The 17,588-nt window shown below is 44.5% G+C and overlaps 1 protein-coding gene across 1 annotated transcript; it reads left to right on the top strand.

Annotated features, from left to right (window-relative positions):
• Window positions 1–161: 161 nt before the first annotated feature.
• On the top strand, window positions 162–14,840 carry bin1b (bridging integrator 1b). The gene is given in 15 exon segments (XM_051065916.1): window positions 162–654; window positions 6,234–6,314; window positions 6,435–6,489; window positions 6,663–6,757; window positions 7,296–7,391; window positions 7,678–7,785; window positions 9,726–9,811; window positions 9,909–9,984; window positions 10,082–10,137; window positions 11,070–11,112; window positions 11,365–11,490; window positions 13,261–13,314; window positions 13,415–13,447; window positions 13,449–13,517; window positions 13,666–14,840. Coding segments are annotated over 15 exon segments (1,161 nt in total). The 5' UTR covers window positions 162–573; the 3' UTR covers window positions 13,768–14,840.
• Window positions 14,841–17,588: the final 2,748 nt, after the last annotated feature.

The following is a 17,588-nucleotide window of genomic DNA, read 5'->3' as shown; positions in this document are numbered from 1 at the left end:
GCCCTCACATCTGACTGGAAACCGCCCTGTGCGCAAAAATAAAGCCGTGCGTAAAAGACAGCGACGCACCAGTTGCATGTATGCAACAGTTGTCGGCTAATAATAACACGAGCCCGCTGCGCCTTTAAGAGGATGACTGAGGAGGAAACCTAATATCTCTCCATATCGAGCTCAAGTCTCCATCAATTAACAGTAAGAGGCGAGAACAGGACGCTCTCTGACTCTGACTGTCTGCGCTCTGCACCAAACTCCACCTGCTCTCTGCTGTTTTATTCTTTTGTTTTGTTTTATCTCACACACACAGACACACACGGACACACGCAGACACACAACCCGGATTAAATTACGCATTGCACCTTTAAGAAGCTGTCACCGGGATTAGAGTTACGCGCTGTGAGCCAAGTCTCCCTCCGGAGGGGTTTTACGCACCGTCGGTATCCAGACTGAGGCTCTCCTCCCTCTGCCCTTCCTCCTCCTCCTCCTCCTCCTCCTCTTCTTCTTCTGCTCCTTCTTCTTCTTCTTCCTCGCTGGTTCCGACCACTCTAACCCGGGAGCCCTCCACGCACCCTCGACATGGCCGAGATAGGGAAAGGGGTCACCGCCGGGAAACTGGCCATCAACGTCCAGAAGCGGCTCACCAGGGCGCAGGAGAAGGTAAGAAACTTTTCATTGAGCAGCGGGACACCGTGTCCTCCTGTGAAACTGGATCCTTCTGGATTTTACCTTCAAATACGACCTCAGCCACCGTTTAATTATGTTGTAAACCAGGCAGGTAATGGGCTAATTAACAGGCTGCCACACATTACGGTGTTTTTAATGGCGTTTCTGCTCGGTTTAACTTTTACATGAACCTTTACCTGAAGCTCAGCCTTGAGTCGTTAACAAGCAGCTAAATTAAAGGTGTTTTTCATCGCATTTAGCAAAAAACTGAGCAGAAAACTCATTAAAAACTCCTTAAATTAGCGTCAGTAAGATGCTAAACCAGAAACCCAAATTTACCTTTAAGTTTAATGGCTTATCTGAACGATTTAAGGTGTTTTAATGAGTAAAAATAATAAATATGAACTTCACTTGTCAGTCTCAACCCCAAAATATCAACATTGTGCCATTTAGCAAGTCACAGCTAAAGCTAATCTCTGACTGAACAACATTAAGGTCATTCAAGGATGTGTTTCATGCTATTCCAACCCTTAAAAAAACCCTTAAACAGTGCAGTAAATTCACAGTAACAAGAGACTTGCTGAAGGTTTTAATTTAGCATTTAAACTAAGAAGAAACTACCTGCTCCATCACTAAGAAAATCCCTTAAATTCTGTCCTTACTTATGTTTTTTAATGAGTAAAACACCCTTAAAATCTGCCAAACACACTGTATGTTTTCAGGGGTGAATCATGTTTCATTATCAGCGGTCAGCTCACTGCTGAAGTGCCCTTGAGCAGGACACTGGCTGAACCTGCAACCAGCTGCAGGGCTGAGGTTTTCCACCAGAGGAGGGGTGATGGATTCTTATGTACTTGACATGTTCCAGTGTTAAAATCAGGTGTGATCATGTGCTCACAAGAGGAGGAGGAAGAAGTCAAGGTTTTCACAGTAAAAGCGCAGAAGATTAGAATTCAGTTCAGCTGCTGTGTGAACAACTTTGAGCATAAAAAACATCAGTCAGATCAGGTGTTTTTATGGTTTTAAATCAGCTGGAGAAAGAAGAAGTTGAGAGAAATTCTCTAAAATCCTGTGTTTATGGTTGAGATACAAGATTTATTACCTGACAACAGCCACAGTTACAACACGTTTAAAGTCAAGAAGCTCATTTGCAGACTAACTAAGCAGAAAACTGAATTATGGCTCCGACATCAGGCTGCAGGAGGAGCTCTAAAAGCGACAGAATGAAACCCGATCGACGGTCTGTGTCCAGCTCTGTGAGTTATTATTGTCCTAATCACTCTTGTTGCTTAAGCCTGCCGAGGTTTTACCCTCTAATCACCTCAGTACGACACCAGGAGTGCTGTCAGTCAGTCACAGAGACTTACATTTTAAACCACTTATTGTTCTCTGTTTGTTTCTGTCAGTCGCTCGGTGTTTCCAGTTTACAGAGACTCGAGGCTGTTGATGAACACTCAGGATTAAATTTGTAACCCTAACCCTCCTCCTCCTCCTCCTTCCTCAACACTCCGATGAATATCTGCTCATTCCTGGTGGCAGCTGCACATATTTCACCGCTTCGTGTCGAAACCTCAGACTGTCTCCTTCTGTTAAAGTCATTTTTATCTGTAATTGAGTTTTAAAGTGAGATTTTCTCAAAACAAATGAAAATAAATCAAGTTCTCCAAACAGAAAGACACTGATGAAACATTTGTCAGTGCAGTATTGAGGAAATCCACTTGTTTCTTTGCAAGAGAGTCAGGGGGCGATTAGCTTAGCTTAGCATAAAGACTGAAAGCGGGGGGAAACTGCTAGCCTGGCAGAAATACACCTTATAATGAAGATCACTGATTGTCTGTGTTTTGTCCGTTTAAAGCAACACTGTGTGACTTTTCCTAAGTAACAGCAGCCTCCGAGCAGTGTATATTACCCATGATCCCCGGCGCCTGCAGCAGGAAGTGCTGTGGCTGTAACAAACACACTAAACTCCATTTAAAAGTCTTGATATTTCCAGGATTTCCTGGCTGGATATCAGAGATGAACACTAGTCTTTAACTGATCTACAGTTCAGCTTCACTCTGGAACTTGCTGGAACTATTTCTTGATGAAAAACAGCGTATCCATCCGCCTGCTTTTGTGCAGCATCTCCATCTTCTGCTCATGTTTTGGTCTCTGTAAAGACTCAACCTGGCGACCAGCCTCCTTAGAAATTACTCCTAAATTTGACAGTTCGGGTCCTGGTGTGGGCGGTGTGGTCTGCATGTAGTGAGGTGGAGAGTGAGGGTGTAGAGGTCGGGGTGTAGCACGTCTGGCTGGGGTTGAGAGCTGGACTCCTGCAGGAGGTTTTGGATCATCTGCCTGGTGTTTTCCAGACAGGGGGAGCTGTTTTAGCTCTGAAGGGAACATTGGGAAGTAGGAAGTTTTAACCCTAACCTCTGTGATGATTTCTGTTGTATTTAAAGGCATTAAAAGTCAGATTACAACCTTAGATCTAGAAGTTAACTCAGAAAGCAACAAAAACAAGAGAAAAGCAGGTGTTTGTAGCCGGTGTGACAAACTCTCAGGCGATAGCGAGGCTTTCAGCCGGAGCGCTGGTGGTGTAGAGGAAGGTCAGAGTATCATCTTCCCTCTGAAGGCCGGCAGAGGTGGAGGAGGGGAGCGCCGGCTTCAGCTGTCTGTCTGCTGGCACGCTGCCCTCCACCCCTCACCTCGTCCAGCTCTGCGTTCACTTACTTTACGTTTTTACTCTCCCGCATCTGCTGCTGTTCAGCGAGTGAGCAGGAGGACGTTTTAGAATCACAAAATGAGATGAAACTGAAATTTGAGCAGCGATGCTCAGAAATCCTGGAACATGAACGCAGCACGATCATGTTTACTAACCTGTGAGCCTTAGGATTGATTGGCAACTACTTTGCTAATCGTTTAAAGGATAACTCAGGTGTTTTTGAACCTTGGACAGCACGAAGAATACACAAGGAAACACTGCTATTTATCAGTACCAGACTCCATTGACAAAAATAGGGATTTTACTGGGAGCTGCTGGAATACCACTGCCTCCATCTGTTAGTGTGTCTGTGTTACTGTGTGGTACTTTTACTTCAGTAAAGTATCTGATTACTTCTTCCTCCACTGAAAGTCACACAGTAACACAGACACACTAACAGATGGAGGCAGTGGTATTCCAGCAGCTCCTGGTTAAATCCCTGTTTTTGTCAATGGAGTCTGGTAATGATGCAAAGCGATGCTTCCAGGCGTACTGCTGTCACTCAGGTCACGAGGAAACATTCCCAGTGGAGTTGTTACAGCCTGGTGTTGACCAGGTTGCAGTAATGTGATTACTTTTCCAGTAATGGATTACATTTTGAACAGCAGAGAGAGCAACTGATGGAAACAGTTTCACGTTTCACTGTAAGTTATAATTTGATTCAGACCAGCTGACACAATAATCCCTGGCCTCCTCTGGGTGTCGCCGTGGTTGTCATAGCGATGTAACGTCAGTGGCTCATGACCAGCCCCCCCCCCCGCTCAGCTGTGCTGCAGAGCATGCTGGGAAAATTTCTGCAGATGAGTGTGGTGGTGATGGAGGAGGTGTGGTGCTGGGAGTCAAAGAGGCAGGACCCCCTGACACCGACCTCGCCCCTCTCTGCACCTAAAGGTCTCACCCCTCCTTGACCCCCCCGCCCTGTCCCCCTGAACGCCACACCTCCCCAGATGTCTATCCTGCCATGCATCGGCTCACAGACTTCATGACACACGAGCGCTTTATTAAAATATCTATTTGAAGGTTGTTAGAATAAGCGCAGATATTTTTACAACCCTCTAAGTTTAGAAACTCGAATCCAAACTTATCAAACCTCGAAGTTGCCCTGCTTGGCCCCAGCACCTGTCCCTCCCTCCCAGGACTCCCAGCATGCCTCACTGCTGTGGGCAGGGCTCAGGGAGTGGGGCTATACATAGATACACCCCCTCCCCAAACCCGGGCCTCCTCCTCATCACTCTTAATACCCCACAAACTGCCTGTGTGTGTGTATTTTTGGGGGGTGTAACTGAACACCCTTGGCCTCCTGTGAACACAGTTACAGAGCGCTACACTCTACACCTGAATTCACTGTGGAAATAACATGTTCCCTCTGCACATACATGCACAGGAGGAGCACCTGAATGCACCACGACACATCTGCCTTTAACTTGTGATGCTTTTGCCTGATGAGGCTTTTACTGGAGCTATAAACAGGCTGTGGACTCAGGGAGCAGGTGTGTGTGCTGCAGCGGTGGGGAAGTCCCCTCCGAGGTGTTGATGGTGGTTTGTGTATCCGTCACAGGATTAGGGCGGCAGGTGGTGGTGGAGGTGGAGGCTCGTCCGTGTGCTCGCCATCGGCCGTCTGATCAGATTATCTGCCGTGACCTTGTCCCACGACGAGCAACAACAAAACTTCTTGATTTCTGCTCGAAACTGGTCGACTGACGTTTACCTGCAGAGACACAGACACAGAGAAAATATAAACACGTTAAAAATAAAATAATAAATATCAATAGGAAAAGTAGTGAAAGAAAAAACTCAAGTGGAATAAAATAAAATAAAAAAATCAATAATCAAAAACCACAGATAAAGATAGGAATATACAAAAATATAGATAAAGTAATGTGAACAATAAATATAAATAAACATAATACAGAAATAAAAATAGATCAAATTATATTTATTTTTTAAACAAATAATATAAGAGGAGGAAAACTCCAGTTTCTCTTTTTGTGCAGAGAAGTTCTCTTCATTCATTACATTTTTTTTTTAATGATCAGACTCCTCTGACTCTGACTCTACCTGTTCACAGAGCTCAGGTGTTTCCTGATGAGAACAAGTGAAAACACCTGTGCTGAAACACTCACTCATTGTTCTGATGGAGCTCACTGAAGCGCTTCAGAAGTGTTTACACCATGGTTTTCAGTTTGTGGTAGTGTCTCGTCTCGTTCTTCCTGTCTGCTGTCGTTTAGTCGGATCAGGCAAAAGCAGAACTGAAACCGTGTGGAGACACAAAGCTGCTTCACTTACAGATTTCACTCAGGTTAATAATAAACTGCTGCTGGATGATTCTGGAGAGAGATGGCTATGGTTATTCTCTCTGCACTGCTGCTGAACGTTGGTGAGAATCAAAATGAACTGGTTAAAATGTCCCGTGTTAAACTGGTAAATCCTCTCAGCTGTGTTGGATGATGGACGTCAGTGTTTTAATTCTTTCTCCTCAAAAGAGTCCGGTGCAGCCAGGCCCTTATTTCATGTCCAGCATGTGTAAGTGACTTTAATATGTCTGAAAATCAGAAACCTCTGGCTGCTTGTGTCAGCAGGTCACAGAGGCTTTGACCTTTGACCTCCGTATCCTGGCACACACACACACACGCACACACACAGGTGGTGTTAACAGCAGACGCAGGGGAGACACATGGCTTTGACAGGCGGCCTGAAAATAGACTGAAACATGCCTCCAGTTATAGATCAGAACAAAGCAGCATGAATGAAACGAGGCCTGGACGAATGAATAGATGAACAAACACCCGGCTGATGTCGTACGTCTCGTGTCGTGTGTCTCTCGCCGCAGGTCCTGCAGAAGCTCGGCAAAGCAGACGAGACCCGAGACGCCGCCTTCGAGGAGATGGTGGCCAACTTCAACAAGCAGATGGTCAGAAGCCGTTCTCCACCTTCACTCGTCTTTTATTTGAGCCTTGAAAGTTTCTTTCACTCAAGTTTTTTATCAGACAAAAAGCCCCAAATCACTGTGTGTGTGTGTTTGCTGTTTCAGGCAGAAGGCACCAAACTGCAGAAAGACCTGAAAGCCTACGTGACAGCAGTGAAAAGTAAGAGTGTTTGTGTTTGTCCTCCGACCTGAGCGACCACACCGCTCTGTCTCATCACTCTCCGATAGCGAGAAAAGAAACCACAACCAGCAGCAGAGAAAACTTCAAAATAGCCTCTTAAAGAAATGTTTCCTCTGCCTCCGTGTCTCTTTATTGTGTGTTTGATGTTGCAGCTCTGCACGATGCGTCGCGGCGGCTGCAGGACTGTCTGGCCGACATGTACGAACCCGACTGGTTTGGCAAAGAGGAAATGGACGCGTTGGCAGAGGTGAGACCGAGAAACCAGGAAGACTTTCTTCTTCCCTCGTACCTCTGCTTCCACCTCAGCTGATCTCTGCTTGAAATCCAGAAACTATAACAGCAGAGGTTCTGTAAATGATCCGCTGTCTTCTCCTTCTTCTTCTTCTTCTAACTCTTTTCTTTTTCTTAACTGCATGCGTCTCTCCTTCCACCCTGAAGGAGATGATAGAGAAGGAGATGGACAATAACTTGGAGGTAAAACACAGAGAGCTTCCAGTGTATCCCACCGATCGGGGCGGGTTATTTTAACAATAATCAGTGACTGATTAGTGACATGTTTTGTTGGAAAGATGGAGCACGTGGACAAACAGCAGGTTTTATTCTGGGTGGTGGTGGTTTCAGTTTTGGCCTCGTGTGGGAAACACTGGTCCAGCTCTGCGGTAGAGGACGTAGACACGTTCAGTTTGGTTTTAGAGCAGACTGTATCTCCACTCTAGATGTTCGTCAGGTCGTGACCGCAGCAGCTCGTGAGGATATAAACTGTGTTGCTGCGTTGTGTGTTTCAGGACACAGACACTCTGTGGTTGGACTATCACCAGAACATCACGGACAAATCTCTGATGTGCATGGACACGTACCTGACTCAGTTTCCTGACATTAAGGTGCGAATGTTTTTATTCTTTAGTCAGTGCTTTTATTTTGTAATATTGAAGAAAAGGCTTTTATTCTGAAAAATTAGGAATTAATGTATTTAACTGTTAAAATAAAAGTTCAAAATAAAACTTTATTCGGATCAAGCTTCGTTGATAGCAAGAGTATTAAGTAGACTATGACAAATGGATGCATCAGGACGGTGTGTGTGTTCATGCTGGTGAAGGAACAGGTCACCCAGTGTAACAGTGTGGCTCAGGTGTGTGATGAGGCGCTCTAACCTGCGCTCTCCTGCAGGCTCGTATAGCGAAGCGCGACAGGAAGATGGTGGACTTTGACAGCGCCAGGCATCACTTCGCCTCCTTACAGAAAGGAAAGAAGAAGGACGAGGCCAAGATCGCCAAGGTAACCACCAGTGTGTGTGTGTGTGTGTGTGTGTGTGTGTGTGTGTGTGTCCGTGTCCACATTGTGTAGTCTGATGAACTGTTTGTGCGTGTGGTGCTTTTACTGAAGTTTAGGAATAACTCTGACTTTTTTGGGCTTAAGGTGGTATTTGTTATTATTGATGCATGAATAATTCATACCACCTTAAAGGCTAACTCCAGTGTTTTTGAACCTGGACCTTATTTCCCCATGTTTTTGGGTGTAAGTGAGTGTTAGGGAAAATCTTTGGAGTTGGTGCAGCATTGACCAGTTTATGTTATCGTCACCAGAAACATCTCTATATATCTCTACCAGACTCCATAGAGAAAAACAGGGATTTAACCAGGAGCTGCTGGAATACCACTGCCTCCATCTGTTAGTGTGTCTGTGTTACTGTGTGACTTTCAGTGGTGGAAGAAGTAATCAGATACTTTACTGGAGTAAAAGTACCACACAGTAATACAGACACACTAACAGATGGAGGCAGTGGTATTCCAGCAGCTCCAGTAAAATCAGCACTTTTATCAATGGAGTCTGGTGTGATATATAGAGATGTTTCTGGTTATTACTCTTTAATAAAAAGCTCTGTCTCTGTAGGAATCCTGTCCATAATGTTGTCACACACTTATTATAACAGTCTGAGTCTGTCAGTGGTCAGTTTCAGTTATTTACACCCAAAACCACAGAAAGGTTCAGAAACACTGGAGTTATCCTTTAAACTGCTGTGACACTACAGTCTGTTTGCTGATTAACCCATGTCTTTATGAAAACTGTTTCCTATTCTAATGCTAATTAACATTTTTGCGTTTGTCTTGAATTGTTCTTGTTTGCTCTCTCCTCTCTTCTACCTTCCTCTTTTTTCTTTCCACCTCTCTCTCTCTCTCTCTCTCTCTCCTCTCCTCTCTCTCTCTCTCTCTCTCTCTCTCTCTCTCTCTCCTCCTGCATGGTGTGTGTGGTTAGCCAGCAGCCCTGTTGGAGATGGCGGCTCCCAGCTGGGCTCAGGGTTTGATATCAGCCCACCAGGTGGCTCAGACTAACCTCTCCTACAACCAGGTGAAACTCTGGTTCATCGCTGACCTCCCCCCCTCCCACCCCCCCAAAACTGTCAACCTGGTCCTCCAGGCTCCCTGCACATGATCGGCAGACGTTTGCAAATTTATCTCAACGACTATGAGATGGATTGGCGTGATTTTGGTGAACCTCAGACTTTTTCTTTAACAACCAACAACATCATGACACAAAACTATGACTATAGAGAGCTGCAGGACTGATCCTAGAACCAGGAAGTCAGTTAGCATGTTAGCACGTCAGCTCTTCCTGTTCCCTCGTCCCAGAGTCAGTGTGTTTCTGGTTAAATGTGTGAAATAAGGTCTGTGGTTTTAACACAAGCTCAAGACATTTTCAGGTTTTATTCTCCGACATAAAATGGGTCAGTAAATCCCCCACTCCTGATGTTTGAAGCTTTTACGTGTCTTAAAAAAGGCGGTTGCTAACGAGTGTCTAAATGATATGAAAACTCATCACCAGTCCACCTTATCACCAGTCCACCTTTACAGCCTTGTTGTGTTTCTACTCGCGCTCTTTCAAACTCGCCAACTCCTCGCCGTCGTGGCGCGATCCTGCTGTCGATCATGTGCAGAGAGCCTCGTTATAATTTGATCCCCAATCAGAACTAGTTGTTTACGCTCTTGTTGTGTCATAGCTACCCACATGTATTTGACAGAAACTCCCTTTATTTGCTTTTCATCACTGTCATTGAATGCCTCACAGCAGTTATTAAACCCTGTGTGTTTGTCTGCATGCACGTGTGCTCATGGAACACTGTCTGTCTCAAACAATTTGGATTACAGACACACAGATGTATGGATTAATATTCGTGTGTGTGTGTGTGTGTGTGTGTGTGTGTGTGTGTGTGTGTGCAGGCAGAGGAGGACCTGGGTCGAGCCCAGAAGATTTTCGAGGAGCTGAACGTGGAGTTACAGGACGAGCTTCCAGCGCTGTGGGACAGGTGAGACACTTTATTTAAACTGAACTCCCTCTGCACAAAGTTTCATCACAACTCCAGCTTTAAAAATGTGTGTGTGTCTGTGTGTGTGTGTGTGCAGACGTGTTGGCGTCTATGTTAACACATTCCAGAGTCTGGCCGGTCATCAGGAGAAGTTCCACAGAGAAATGGGCAAGGTGAGTCTGATTGATCAAACCGATCGAAGCCATAGATTGATTCTTTGATCAGTCAGTGATGTTTGTGTGTCTGTGTGTGTGTGTGTTGTCTCCTCAGCTCAGCCAAAACCTGAACGACATCATGACCAAACTGGAGGAGCAGCGGCAGCTCAAGTGAGTGAACTCAACAGAGTGTTTTAGTTAAAACCATGGACGGATTACTGCCCCTCCTACACAGGAGCAAGACGCCCAGACCGAGAGTCTGTGTTGTATGTCGTCATTTTGAGTTTTTGTGTTGTTTTGCATGTTTTTGTGGCAACTTAGCAACTTTTTGTCATCAATTTGCATCTTTTTGTGTTTTTTTTAATCTGTTTGTCGACAGTTTGCGTCTCCTTCCAGTCATTTTGTGTTTCTCTGTAGTTGTTTCCTCTGATTTGTTTGTGGTTGTCCTGCGTCTCTTTGTGGTCCTGTCATTATCCTCCCAAAAGAAATGTGAGGAGACTCTATTAAAAACCTCTAAGAGGCTCAGGTCCAGGCCGGTCCAGTAATCCCTCCATGGTTCCAGCAGTTTCTATGTTAAATATCCAATGACATGTAGAACAAATGAATGAAACACATGTACATCACACCGCCCCCTACTGTAGAAAAGGTGGTACTGCAGCAGCCAAGACAGGAAGATGGTGCAAAGAGGTAAAATCTGCAGCACTTTGGTCCTCGTTGGCTGAGCATGCTCGCTTCGCTTCATTTTCATCTTCAACGTGAACTAATCATCGGGTTTCAGCAGCAGAAGAATTTGTTTTCTCATGAGTGAGAGTTGATCGTGTCCAGATGTTTGACATTTAAACCTGTAACTTTGTTTGCTTCTCTAACTTTCATGCTGCAGTGACACGTCCGTGTTTGTTTGCTGTCAGTAACACTCTGTATGTGTCTATCTGAGCGTGACGGCGGCCATGTTTCACCTGTTGAGATTCAGATGATGTTTGAGGTTTTTTGTCGCCCTCGTGTGGAGCTGTTTGGAGCTTTTCTTATCATTCATCTGTTATCTGCTGACTCTCTCTCCCCTCTCTTCTTCCTGTTGTTCCTCTCCCTTCTCCTCCCTCTCTCAGTGAGGAAGCCAACCACAGTGAATCAGCCGGCTCAGCACCAAAGGTAAAAAGAGTTAAAGGGAACAAATGCATCCTCAACTTTTACACTGGTTCCAAAACAGAGACTGAAATCATCCTGATTTCATTTGAAGTAGTTTTCTCTGCAGCTTTCTGATAAGTAGGTTGTTGCAGAATATTTCTTGCACAAAAGCTCATGTTGTGTGTACTAACATGTCTCTGCCTGCTTCACTGCTCTTGCATGTGCCTGTACGTGTGTGTGCCGTGTGGTTCTGATTTAATCCTCCTGGCGGTGCAGAAGCCCGGCCCACCTCCCAGTCGGCCTCCCCCGAGACTGACGCCGTCTCCGGACCAGAGGCAGCAGCACGCCGGCCCGGGCAACGACAAGGCCGACGCTAACGCAGACTCCACGACGACACAGCAGGTCAGACCGACTCACTGACCTCCTGTATGATCTGAGCGACTGTAAACATCTGCAGGAGACTCAGGATTTGTTTAGTCAAAGGCAATAGGTCGGTTTGAACTGAAGATCTGTACAAAACTCCAGTGAGCTGAACGTGACTCTTCACTTCTACAGAGATCATTTTCCTACACAGTAACCCTCCTAACCTCATGTGTGTGTGCATATATGTGTGTGTGTGTGTGAAGCAGTGTGAGCCCTGGTCAGGGGTGAACCTGCTGGACTGGGATGTGGAGGTAGTACAGCCCGTCACAATTCCAGTTCCTAAGGTGGGTGTGCAAAAACCAGCAGAGGGAGGGTCAGACACTGTGTTTCCATGCAGCTGAATACACCAGTTTATTTGATTTTAGTCCAGTTTTAAACTCTAACACCAGCAGCTGCTGTAAAAATGCAGCATTTTGTTCAGTAGTTTTGACTTTTAGAGTCAAATGTCTGTAGAATTTGACTCTTTTTCAGGCCAAATTCGACCTGAGAGCTGACAGCTAAAGTTTAGACTGCATGTAAACATAGGAGGAAATATTTGAACGTGTGTGTGACATCAGGAAACAAACCTCTAGTTCTCTTATTCTAATTTGAATAAATCCACTGCATGGTTTTGTTACGTGCATGCCCACTCAGCCTCACTTTGCATGTTTGTTTTGCTTGATACTTAATAGCCGATTAGATTTATAGATGATGGAGATGGATAAGGTGAATATTTAAAAGACAGAGGAGGAACAGCGAGGCAGTCATGGACCTGCCCTGCACCTGGGAATGATTCAGAGGAGGACGCAGCACCATTCATCAAGACAGGAAATTAAGTTTTGTGTCTTTGAAGAGCCAGTTTATCTCTGCCTCCTCTTCTTGGTTGGTGTAGTTTATTCTTCTGTGTTGTCCATCACTGGCAGTGTTGAGTCTCTGGGTGTGTGATGTGTTTAAAGACTGTGATGGGAGTGTTTTACACTCGTTCACCTCTCTGGTTGTCTTGTCTCTCACTGCCCACGTGGAAAGGATCCATCATGGGACTCATGGGTAAGCATGGGTTCATCTGATTTAGATTTTTAAAAGGCAACATGGCAGAGCAGGAACCAGAGCTGTCCATCCTTCTATATTTTTATAAACGCTCCAACTGCATCTTTTTTCATCCACACCTCCTTCCTCTGGCTTTATGACCTTTATTATACACTTTGCCAACCCTATGCTCCTCTTGCATCAACGCTCCACAACACCACCTCCTCCCATCCATCTCCCAACCCAAACCCACCACCGCAATTACCCCACAACCCCTGACCTCGTAGCAAGACCGTGCCGCCGCAGAGCAGGAGCCTCAGCCTGACGATGACGAGTACCCAGAGGAGGCTGAGGGCGGCTGGGATTACAATGAGGCCGCTCAGAGCTACACCCAGCCAGACTGGGACGAGGCAGAGACGGCTCAGGGTCAGGAAAGCTGGAACGACGAACGGAGGCTACGCCGCTCAGTCGTACACCGAGCCCAACTGGGATGACGAAGGCGGCAATGTGGAGCAGGGGGACTGGGGCGATGGAGGAGGAGGCCCAGGTAGAGTTGGGTGGATGGGGACGCAGGTGGGACCTCGGTGGGGAGAAGATCGCAGGTTAAAGCCTGGAAGTCCAGTCACAAAAACTCCTCCTCTTTTCACATCCTCTCTTCTTTTTTTCTCACTTTGCTCTCTCTTCTTTGTAATACTTGAATTCAGTGTGTAATAACACACCTGGACTGTTTCTGTTTCGGTACAGAGTGCGGTGACCAATGGCTCTGATGGTGAACTCCCTCCAGGATTCCTCTACAAGGTGACGCTCCCCTGTCATTTCAGTTGTAAAACACAGCACACCCTCTAATAAGATTCTGTATCATTCAGTCAAAACCTTTATCTTGGCTTCTTTACTCCAGGTAAAAGCGATACACGACTACGCTGCCACTGATCGGTGATGAGCTGGAGCTGAAGGTCGGAGATGTGGTGCTGGTTGTGGCCTTTGACAACCCAGATGAGCAGGTCAGTCACATACGCTTTGTCCCGGTGTTGTCGCTCACTTTGAGGTATAATCTGTAACTTTAACACCTTTTTAAATATCTAAAAACAACCTGTCAGTGGTGTCAGCGTTTACCTGAAGCTCATCCTCAGTGTTTCTGTCTCTCTGCAGGACGACGGCTGGCTCATGGGCTTGCAGGAGTCTCAGTGGCTGCAGAAGAAAGATATTTCAGCCAAAGGTGTTTTCCCTGAAAACTTCACCCAGAAGGTTTGAGGTTCATGTCACCTAAAGATTCTGCTCTTCCTCCTCTCCTCCCCAAACTCCTCACATGTGTTATCTGAGACAAAGTCAAATCTACACAGCAAAATGCAATGGTACAGCATGATTAGAAATGTGCACTGAAATACAAAGACATCTCAATGTGATGTTTGTGCAGTTGTTAAAAGTTAAAAGATCGAGATGTCAAATTACAAATCAAACTTAGAACTTATTAATTTGTCTTTTCTCTTATTCCTAAATTATTTATGTTTTGCTGAACTGAAACGGAACACAAAACGACGTGTTAGCAATATTTAAAAAAGGAGAAATAAGTCATGGATGTACTGTATGAATGTCAAAATACCTATGTTGTGTATTGTCAACAGTTCCTTGCATGAAGCATTTGATTGTATTGTCATTTACTTTGTAACACAACAAACACTGTGACACCAGGTGGGATCGCTCGATGATGAAATGTGGTTGTGATTGTCAAAAAAACTGCAGGTGTCCTAGACTAGAGCCCTGGAGAACACCAGCGGTATAAACAGCATGTCTGCAGGGCTTCACCTTGCGTTGTCAAAAATCTTTTACAGTTTCTTGGGCTTGTAGGTTTATCAGAGGGAACAGTAGTTTTTCATTTATTTTATCGGCCATTTTGAGGACATGACTTGACGTGTGGCTTAAATTTTTCTAATGCACATATGGTTTTATTTTGATTTTTGGTTAATCGTTTCATTGAGGCATGAAATGCAAAACCTTATCATTAAACTCAGCTGCTGATTGTTTTCCTTCATCTTCTTTAGTTACCACTATTTCTGAAGATTTACCACTGATCTAGGTGGAGTTATCTGAGACAGGAGGATCTCTGTGCTGTCTTGAACTATCTGACTGGACTTGTAGTCTTCTTCTGTATGAAGGGTAACACTGGATCAGATTTGGAGACATTTTTCTTTAGTTTCCCGGGAGTCTAAAAAACAAAAAACCCATGAAGAAACTATTTTTACACTGTGTGGAGTTAGTGAAGATGTGGTAACTAATGCACCATCTGTTGGATCAAATCAGAGACATTAAAGATGAATGAAACTTTGTGTGATGCATCTCACTCTTAATAAGTAAGGTTTTATTTATTATTGAATTAATCTTTGTTCAAGTTTTTAACTAAATAATGTACCAAAGTACCAGAATGACATTCGTTACAGAGCATTAACCTTAAATCTCCTCGTTAGAACCAAAACACTGGAAACGAATGACACCCTTTCAAAGTAAAAGAGCAGTTATATTGATTTAGTCCCAAATTAATAGATATTTATTCATTTATCTGTTTAAACTCATTAGTTTTATATTGAACAACTTCCAGAGACTGTAAAAAGACGTCCAGAGGAGACACATGCACACACTGTTGTTTTTCCTTTAGCACAGCAGCAGGTGGTGGTGTGGCCAAGATTCAGTTTCTCTGCTGAGCATGTTTTGCTGTATCCCCTTTTAAATCTTTGCAGAATTAGGTTTAAATCACTTCAGTCCATCAAATACATGCACTTCAATGTGAATTCCTGTCATAAAATCAGGAAAAAAAAACAGATTTTAAGAGAGAACGTGCCTTAAAAAAAACTGAACTGCATTTAATATAAGCCAGTTTAAAAGCGGCCTCATTATATAATCTGCTTGTTCTGAACTTGTTTTGTGTGTGCATGTATTTAGTATCAGTTACCAAGCCAGTGCTGACACACTGCATATCAGGCTACAGGCCTTGTTGTTGAGTAAATCAACATTGTTGCTGACAGTCTGAGCTTCATACCAGCTGCAGCACTGTGACCAGCAGTGTGACCTTCACTGTCTCTGTAACAACAGGACACCCAATCATGTGGAAAACACGACAGAGCAACCCAGCCGGGCCTCATGGAGAGGGTGGGGGGGCGGCTTCCTCTACTGCAACAATGGATCAAACAGCAGAGAGGGAACAGGACTGCAGGTCAACAACCACAGAGACTGTATCTATGGACTTTTAAAACTATAAGTTATGAGCCTCGACTCTATGTAACGTAGAAGTACACCTGTAATAATCTGCATATTTTCTTCTCTAGTAAAGTGAAATAAAAGATGTCTAAAACTAGATTTTTAAAAACTGTTAAAAAGAAAAGGCCAGAGAGGGTAAGCTATGAGGAGGATTTATACAGATATTTGGGAATCTCACTCAATATCCTTGACTGACTCCAGAAGGTCTCCATGGAGATCTCAGGCCCCGCAGAGCCTTGACTTCATTAATCTCAGTGCACTCCACAAACACTAAAACAAGGCACAGTTTGCTTTGTTGCTTGTGGCTTAAATGTCTTCTATGTGCCTGACATGCGTGGGGGTCAGGGTTATACATTATCTTGGTGCAGGACGACGGGTTATTGATGTGTGGCGGAGCATGTTTGCACATTGTGTTCCAGAGCTGAATTATTGGCTTTTCCCCTCTGCTAAACCCAGTTACCCCCCATTTATCGACAACAAAGCTTGTTACCACAGAGTTTGGATGAACTATAAGTACCAGACAAATCTTAGCAGACACACCAGCAGCAGGCTTCCACTGCAGATCCTCAACGTCAGCAGCAGGAATTTATAATCATGGTGAGTTGCACGAATACAAACTGCCATTTTATTTAAGAACTGTAAGTGAAATGGCCTCTACTAACTTGACCTATTTTCTTCTTTCAGCAGGAATGTATCTCTGTCCATGTCGGTCAGGCTGGCATACAAATGGGCAATGCATGCTGGGAAATACTGAAACGAAATGAAAAATAAAGCTAAACTGCAAAGCATTTATCTGTTTTATTTGTGCTAAAATTTGAGAGAAGAGGTAATAAATTCTGTCCTGTGACAATGAGAGGCCTTGCAGAACACAGAAACCACCCCCTCCCTGTGTTGTGCTGATGATTAGTTTCTCCCTTTAGCTCTCTGTGGACTCCAGCAATGACAGTGTTTGCTGTTGAGTTCAGTGCACACACACACCTCTTTAAACCACTGCCTCTCCTGTTATTACCAGCTGACATCCAAGAGCAAAGAAGGCCTGAGAAAAGAGTAACTAGGGAAACTACATGGGAGCATGTTCTGGCAATAGTTTCTTGGCAGACTCAAGCAGTTTGTCATTATGTCTCTACGGTTACCTTAAGATACAGAGGTAACATGTACGAGCCTTTTTCAACTCATACAGCAGTGTACTGATAGAAACACAAACTAGGATTTCCTCAAAGGTTTTCACTCTTGTTAGGAAGGAAGCTACATTTTAAACCTCACTGGAAATATTCATCACATTTATCAGTGCTCTGTCACCTGCCGGAAAAGACACAGTAATCTCAAATGTCACCTGCCTTAGAGAGAAGCGTGCTCTAATGCTTTCCCCCGGCAAACGGCTACCTTTGCATTGCAAATGAATCTCGACCAAAGTGGTGATGCAACAGTGATCTGTAACAGAAGCCTATTCAGGTCACTCTGGGGAGGTATCTGCTTTCTCTCCTCTGCAAGATTAGAAAACTGAGGCTACAAATGTGCCATGTTAACAGGAGCACATTTTCATTTGAACAGTGCTCCGTTAGAGAATTGTTATGTCCATATACACAAGCTTTTTTTGCCTGGTGACTGAAAGGTTGCGGGTTTGATCCCTCAGCAGGTAAACCAATGTTTCCAACAGCCTGTTTAAGTGTCCTTAAGCAAGTTTGAACCTCTGCCTGTTCACTGCATAGTAACAACTAACATGCCTTTAATCTAAAATGTGAAATTTGAGGAGAGGCCAAACTGTTATGGGTCATATTTCGCAGCCACTCGGTCTTTGTTGGTGGTTACTCATTTGTGTAACA

The sequence above is a fragment of the Lates calcarifer genome, linkage group LG7_2 (genome assembly GCF_001640805.2).
Source record: "Lates calcarifer isolate ASB-BC8 linkage group LG7_2, TLL_Latcal_v3, whole genome shotgun sequence".
Classification (NCBI taxonomy): domain Eukaryota; kingdom Metazoa; phylum Chordata; class Actinopteri; family Centropomidae; genus Lates; species Lates calcarifer.
This window is presented reverse-complemented; position numbering and strand designations above follow the sequence as displayed.